General features: G+C 33.7%; 1 protein-coding gene across 4 annotated transcripts in view; it reads right to left on the bottom strand.

Moving 5' to 3' along the window:
* LOC109727260 (SPX domain-containing membrane protein Os06g0129400-like) overlaps positions 2,529–8,480 on the bottom strand; it is a 34,769-nt gene continuing 28,817 nt past the window's right edge. For 3 of the 4 annotated variants that reach the window (XM_020257300.1, XM_020257301.1, XM_020257302.1), the window contains exon 11: positions 2,529–3,090. In XM_020257300.1, coding sequence (XP_020112889.1) covers positions 2,852–3,090 — 239 coding nt within the window. In that variant the 3' untranslated portion in view covers positions 2,529–2,851. Of the gene's footprint in view, positions 3,175–8,480 lie in introns of all 4 variants that reach the window. The other variant, XM_020257303.1, reaches the window with a different exon arrangement.

The raw sequence follows: 8,480 nt of genomic DNA, 5'->3' as shown, positions 1-8,480 counted from the left end.
GTGGAGCACCAGCATACCACCTGGCCGCACATTATTGGCCCAACAGAGATGTTATCAGATGTAATTGCAAGTTTCTTCTATTATGTTGCATGTTTTTTTTTTCGTTTAGTGGGGAACTGAATGTTTTTTAAATCCTAGAACTTTGGACCAATAGTTAGTTAAAGTTACAACCTGCTTGCATTATTTTATTTATGCTTGAATCATGTGTAGTTGTAAGTTTAATCTACTTTTTCATCGTTACTTTCTGTCATGTGCAACTCAAAGAAATTTCATCTCTAAATCTAAGTATGAGTCAAATGTTAGGTTGCATTGTTCTTTTGTATAATATTGATTAATAATTTCCATAATTTATTATGAAATAGAATTCATATTTCATAAATACAATGCAAGGGCAAATTTGGCATTTTAAAAATTTACCGATCATCTTTTTACACTATTCTCCACTATTCCATAACATCAACCAAACACAATTTCATTTCATCAAAAAAATAACCGTTTTACAAACCAAACACAAATTTTTAACTATCCCGGAATAGCAAGCTATCCCAGGTATAAAAAAATTAATACATATATTCTTTATACCCGAACCAAATGGTACCTAATATTTCATTTATGTTATCTTTTTCGTCAGTTTTCAATTAACGGAGCTTTATAGGGGGTAACAGTGCAATTTACCCCTTTAAAAACCATCTCTAAAATGCCTCTAATGTAACACAATCGTCTCTACATCCACTATTTTAGGGCATGTTTGGTTGGTCGAAAATAAATCATCGAAAGTGGTACTTTTAAAAAGTGACATTTTATCAGTTATTTAGTTTGCGAAAGTGATATGCAAGTTACTTTACAAAAGTGGGCTTACTTTTTTGACTTCGGCTTAAAAAATTTAAAGTTACCAAAAATGTGGAGCTTAGCTAATAAGTTATATTTGGTTTTAGCTTTAATCTTTGAATTTATTTTTAAAGTTTGAAGTAAAACCATGATCACATTTTGAATTATATTTGTAAATTCAAATTCAACATAAAATTTTTGAATTCAAATTTATGACTTTATATTTAAATTTAAAATTTAAAATTTTTATTTTATTTAAATTTGAATTCTAGAATTTAAATTTAAATTCAAATTTTAGAATTTAAATTTTAATCAAATTATATTTAGCTATGAAGTTCAATTTGAACTTTGAATTTAAATTGTTCTAAATATAAATTCAAATTATTGACTGAAATTTGAATTTAAAATTTAAAATTTTAAGTTGAAATTCAAATTCAAATTTAAATTTGTTATTTATATTTAATTTCAATAATGAGTTTCAGTTTGAACTTTGAATTCGAATTATGAATTCAAAGGTTCAGTTCGAATTGTGATTTAAACACAAATTTTAATTTTAATTTAAATATTAATTCAATTGTGAATTCATATTTGAATTCAGAATTTAAGGCCAAAGAGTAAATTAAAATATGATTCAAATTATGAATTCAAATTTGAATACATGTTCTAATTTCTTTATTGAACTTTTATTTTAGAATTTAATTTCAATTATGAGTTATAACTTAAACTTTAAATTCAAATTGTAAATTTAGTCTTAAATTTTAATTATAAATTCAACTCAGATTTAAGTTTAAATTTAAATTTTAAGATATAATTTTGAATTATGAATATAAATATAAATTTAAATTTAAAATTTTAATTTAAATTGCGAGTATGAGTCGTTTATTTATAGTTTCACTTCTTTATATAGAATTAAAGAATAAAAAAATGACAAAACTAGAGTTTTTCATATTTCACTTTATAACCAATCAAACAATTGAACTGAAAATCACTTTTGTGAAAGTTACTTTTGCTAAAAGTGACTTTTTTTTCACTTGAGTCACTTTCGGCCAACCAAATATGCTCTTATAGTATCGTGCTCTATGATTTCAAAGCGTGTAGGTGATTCTTTGATGCTGCCTCATCTTTTAAAAACAAGAAGCAGCCTCAGCTTCTCTAGCCAATCTTGCTCCGAAACACAGGCTACCGCATCGCCATCGAATCGAGTTGAAACCCCTCGGGTGAATAGGGATGCTATTCTAAAGGCCTTAGTACGAAATAATCGGGTGTGGAAGAACATCGGCTAACTTTTCTAATGTTTTTGGTAGAACTCTTTTTTTTTTTTTTTTTTCCGATCTGGGCAGCATTTGAAGAAAAACCCGAAGAGGGCGGCGAGACCACCGTGCAGACTGATCTCCGTCCTCCTGACGTCGGAGGAAAGATGATAGGATAAGTGGTGCACTAAGGAAGAGCTTCAGCTAGCAGTTTTACTAGTTAACAATAATCACATTATTCGTCCATCAAAAACAGTCTGATTAAATTTGATAGAGTGTGACCTGATTAAAGTAGAAATAGAAGCCCCGTATCACGATTGCAGAGCAACCCAAACAAAAACTTCACAATAAAATTCAATTATCAATGGTCTAATTAATTAATCTTACACACATGAACGGAAATAGAAATCACCAACCATACATCCGAAATACCAACAGTCAAGACAGGAATTAAACCCATAGACAAGAGCCATTTATTAGAATTCCAAACTTCTAAAGCAACGGGACCACAGACTGATCAAAAGGTGCCGCCGATCCAAAAGAACAACCCCAACATCCAGAGTCCTTCGGTAAAATAATTGCAGATACTTCAAAACTTAATGGAACAAAACGTCAATCAATTACAAGTTTTTGTAATTGAACACAATCAAGAGCTTCCGCGAGGGCATCACAAAAAAATATTTCAAACTTCTATTGGACATGAATGAATCAAATCGATCTTATTCAGAGAGCACAAAGCTAAGCTAAGCTAAGCTAAGCTAAGCTGCCTTTCATTAGAAAAGAGAGTTGTATGTACAGACTGTGGCGACAATTGAGGCCACACAGATGACCAAGGACGGGAGCAAGGTGACGTTGAGGAGCTTGTCTTCACCCAAATAACCAGCCAGGGTGATCGTGCCGTCTGCTACCACTCGAGCAAAGGTTCCAGCTTCCGTCGACAGAAGCCCGCCGTTGTAGGTTCCGCGTGCAAGGCGCGATGACATAACATTGGAGAGAAGGGAGAGATTGACACCTGCATTGGCCAATATATTGTATTTTATGGGGAAGAAAATGAATCCAAACTTCATTCGAGCAAATCAATTCAACGAAGAACATCCTGCGAAAAATATATATTTAGATACATTGCTCACCAATTTCTAATTTGAGAAAAGGGTATAGGCAAGGTTGTCTAACCGTCGCCATACCATCTATGTAAACTTCAAAGTCTCAAGGAGTTCAATACAAGTTCGAACAAAGGTAAGCAAATATGCAAAAGTTTTTGTATACTTTATTTTACCTTATCCTGTTTTCTCAAATTAGACATTATGCAGCAATAGACCTCTTGTGGGTCATATTATCATATACACATAAAGTTCCTTTATTTTGAGGTGAAGGTAACTCTGTCGTGTCGGGACACAACCACGGTTAGATTTGAATCTTTCTAAATAAAATTAAATCCAAATCTAATTAGCAAAGGGAACCTCCAAATGGTTGCAAACCCAGCTGAAATTCAAATTATTACTTTGCTATCTGATATATGCACTATATATATTAAAACCTAGAAACTAAGTTATTTCTGTTAGATGTATGCCCTAGAAGCCAACCAGGCCGACACATATATTCTTTCTAGGACATAAATTTGTATTTGACTTTTAAATATTATGAATAACTTTGGATTTTTATTTCCATTCATGTTATGTATGTGTCCATGAATCGTCCAAGGAATTAATAAGATGATGACATATATTCTCAAGAGTTGAGAATTTGAGACATGTGTCATTGGTGGTTAATTCCTAAATACTCCCGATCAATGGATCATCACGGGGACGGTGATTGATCCAGTGAGATTGGTGCATAGGTCGCTTCCCTTTTGGGTAGACGAGTCTCGAGTCGACAGTGTGGGGACACTGAAGCGAATATGCAGGTGGTTGTTAGAGAACAAGGGTACCGAGCGTGACCAATGCGAGAAGTCACTTGGATGTCTACTCACTCGTCAGTGACTTACTCGAAGAGATGAATACAAGGTACAGAGAGAGAAGAGAGTCTGGCTACTTAATTTATGAGTCACGATAAGCCTTGTACTAATTAAGCTTGTTTTCGGTGATAGAGCTTCCGAATCGACGATCCATTACGTGTAAACAGTTTATAGAGATCGATTAAACTCTAAATAAATTTTATAATTTTCATGATATTCATTTTACCTTACGTCAATAAGCTCACAAGATTGACAATTTTTAATAACAAATATGGGATACTTAGCTAGTTTGACGGATGTAAGAATCGAATAGGTTTGAATTTATTGATTAGAAAATATATTCGAACTAATTAGAATAATGATCAATAACTACGTTAAAGTTAGGATCGATCATGCCATTTTTAAAGGATGTTCGTTTCAATATTTAACATTCATTTTATACAGCATTTGACTGGATGGTTATAATGAATTTTCGAAAAATAGCGAACTTTGAAATTTTTTTGGTTTCAATTACCTAGATAATGTTGGTAACGGTGTGGCTTTCGTTCGTTCGGAAACCAACATCCGAAAACAACTTATGGAGTCTACGAAGCGGTCCTATATAAAGAGTATGTAGCCCTACTAATATTATCTAATATAATATATACTTTATAGTCATAATAATATATATAGAGTAGCGCGCTAGGGATGCTTAATTATTGGAAGACGGGGGGCTCCGGTGCATTTTCACTTTGTTTTTCGTAGTTCGGACTTATCGACCTCGAACGATCGGCTTATTAAGACTTGGTTAGAGTTTATTTGAAGATAATCGTAGAAAATAATTTGCAGATTTTTTCGACCTATCATTTGCCTAAAGTGACCGAAAGTGGCTCAAAATCAACGGTTGAAAATAATAAATCCTTACAAGAATATTGATGATATGACTATTAATATTTTTTAGATTAAAGTTATTGATCTTGTTTTATATGGTATAAGATTTTCTATTTTCAATTTCATGATTGATTTGGATATTTCTACACCGTTAACTGCAACAGGTCACCGGGCCGTTAGTTAAATTATTTGTATTTTTGAGCCCTTGATTACTAGGCAGAATGATATCAAAAAATCGCAAAATTTTTTTTAGGTATTAAATACTTCTAAGAATCAACTTCTAACAGGAGCACGTCGTCGATTCGAAATAAACATCGAAATTATAATTTGAAGCACGGAGCGCGCTCCGTGATTTCCTAAGCAATACCAGCCCCTCTACTATAATATTCTATATATATATTGGTCGAGATATATTGTGATTAATAGCACGAAGCACTTTGTGTACCAATTTTATCCGCGTTAGAATATACCTTTTGATCATTTATCTACCCATATAGATATACTATTTCACACAACTACACTCAGACCTAGGGGGGCCCACTGCATCCCAACCGCACATCTTTAATCCAATGACAAAAACTTAGGTAGCCCAATGATTGGTAACTTTGAATAGTATATCTAGCCTAGTTCTATATAATATTATATATATATATATATATATATATACTTATATATATTATTATATTTATATTGATTAGTTAGTAATTCATGTTTATTTTAGAAAATAATGATTCATGGGATTGCAAATTAGCTTTAGAAAAATTGGTTTAGAATAAGAAACAATGCCATTATGTGGCTCGAGAAGGCTCGAGGTTTAGCCAATGCAAACTGGATAAGATAAAACCAGGTCATGTTCCTATCAAATGGCCTAGTATAATAGGATTCAGTAAGCGTGAGAATTAGTTTGTTGCGTTGGAGAGCACAAGTTATTTACAAGAGAAGAAATAAGTATACTAGCATTCAATAAAGAATGGAATCACAACTCGTAATCTTGTTTTGCCCAATTAACAGAGATCAACAGTTAGGTGGCTAAAGAGGAACAATTTATTGGTTATAGCTGTGGAATATGATATGTTATGTGTTTAGTATCATTTCCTTACTTTATTTTTATAAAACCTTCGACTTTTACTACAATGACATCGAAGTGATCCCAAAATGCACTGCAAATTCTAAAAGGTGTTGATCTCTCTTATTTTATCTATGGAAATCGGTTTCCATCCGTGATAAAACTGGGTCGCATCGATAGAGTAACATAACAAAGAAGCATTGAGGTTGATGAGCTACTTTGATAAACAGGGACGACTTTACGATAACACAGGATCACCAACTAGCGACCATTCAATTTGAAGAAAATCATACATTCTTCCAAATGCTCAAACTATAAATCGAACAACAACTAAATACGTTTGCTTTTGGAAAGCTTTGAAATTGTGTCCTGTAATGCTGCAAAGACAGAACACAAAGGCCCTTTATTTTCTTTATAACTATTGCACGATGCCAGAGATGCTTAGTGAAATGACATTGGTTTGGCCTATGTAATTGGTATGAAGAGTATCATGCAAGCATTGAGGAGGATAGGAAAATACTGTTAAGAAATTAAATTGGATCATTAACTTTTGTGTCACTTTTTAGTGGAAGATGATCAATGTATTTAAAACTTAAGAGCTTACAGTTATTATGGGATTCAATTTGCAGGACTCAGAAACAACCTTGAGGAACTTGATTTTTTGACAGTGATCATCCAGTATGATAGTGGGCATTATCTATTTTTGTGCTTATGTCGAGGTGAATACTATTATCTTTGTGCTTGGATGATCAACCCCAAAGAAAATGTCCAACCGTCTGACTTCCATATTGAACATCCTCAGGGATTTATTTTTTTTCTTTTTTTATATCGTTTACTCCATCAATACCAATACACTGAAGTGGAATTCAATGGCAGACTATTTTTTGGGATTCAGCTCGCAAGTATATTTTTCCATTTGAAAAAATAAAATAGGGAGGAACCTAAACAAATATTAACAAACTTGATGGGGACAATAAAGGAAGACTTTTATGATGGTGGCGGCAAAAAGCGATACTATCAATTTTTAGTTCCAAAACTCAATAATCAAACAAAAACATTGCAAGCAAATCAACTATTAAAAAAGAGAGAGAGATATTTACGCTAAACCAAAATCTTATTAGATAAGCAGATAGAAAAAAATGGAGGCTTATTTAAGATATTGAGAGTCCTTATGTGGTGATATTGCAGTATATTGTAGATAAAACTATTCGGTTAGTGAGAAATCAATTCGAATACACCTCTAAAACATCGAAAAGAAGCAAATACCCCTGTTTGACTCAACGTAGGTGCTAGTCATTTTGATGTTGCAACAAAAGCCCATGAAATCCGACATAATCCTACAGCAAAGAAGGGCCAGTGAACTCCCGCTTTGCGAATCGTCGTCTCGCCGACACTGTTTCGAATAGGGACAAATTCTAGGGGCTCAAAACCCAATCGAAAGATTCAACCAAAATCAATCAATTTTCGGAATCGATTTTCGAAAACGAACATAAGGAAAGGTAAAAGGTGGAATTCGATTGAAGTCAGAAAATGGAATCGTGAAAAAGCCTCAGGAGAGAAGGCGCGCCTGCACGAGATCACATGAACGGGAGGACGCACGCAGGTGGGAACTTTAAATGGTGGTGGGCCCGCCTGGCGTTGAGTAGCGTGTGGCGTGAGCATCGCTGGGCAGGGAGCGGTGAGAAACTCGACGGCGGTGTTCTGCGGCAGGAGTGGAGTGCAAACAGTGCCCTAAGTTGTGGGTAAGAAGGGGGGGGATAGGGGGGGGGGATAACTGAGCAAAATTTCAGATTTGGGGGGAGAAGAAAGTAATTAGGGTTTTGATTTTTTTTTTTTTCCACATCAATAAATTTGAAGGCGGGACTTCAAGAACCGGTAAATTGCACAGGTATCTGTGAATTTTGACGAAATTTTACTTTAATTGAAACTTCTAATGAATATTTATAAATTATAATTATAAAGGCTACTGTTTAGGTTGTGGAGATAAATAGTGGTTTAATAACTAGGATGTGTAACGGGTCGGATTCGGAGCGGGGTTTTTAAATCCGAACCGAACCCGATTCTAAATCCGAACCGAACCCGGCATTGGATTTTTACAAATCAACTCCAAACCCGAACCGCAACAAAAAAACCCGAATCCACCGATCGACCATCGAAACCGATTTCTAAACGAAACCCCGATTATATGTTGATCATCAGATGATGGTCCATCGCAAAGAGTAGTGGAAATGAACCGCAGTTTTTTCGTACAAAAGTTTGAAAACTTGACTAGAACTTTCAGATCTATAATTTCTTAGTCACATCCATAAGAACTAAGTATTATTAATTATAAAAAATAAAATAAAAAATTTTCTCAAAAATCATCAGAAAAGGTGGGAAACAAATGAACACACGATTTTATTGCTCAAAGAAACATAAGAGAATGGGGACAAAGATGATAATAAAATTGAACGCACATTTTGCTCAAAAAAACATAAAGAAAAATGAGGAAAAAGATGAAGATAAAAATGGA

Source organism: Ananas comosus, linkage group 22, assembly GCF_001540865.1.
Source record: "Ananas comosus cultivar F153 linkage group 22, ASM154086v1, whole genome shotgun sequence".
NCBI classification, from domain to species: Eukaryota; Viridiplantae; Streptophyta; class Magnoliopsida; order Poales; family Bromeliaceae; genus Ananas; species Ananas comosus.
Note: the sequence above shows the minus strand (reverse complement) of the source record. Positions and strands in the feature narration are given on the sequence as shown.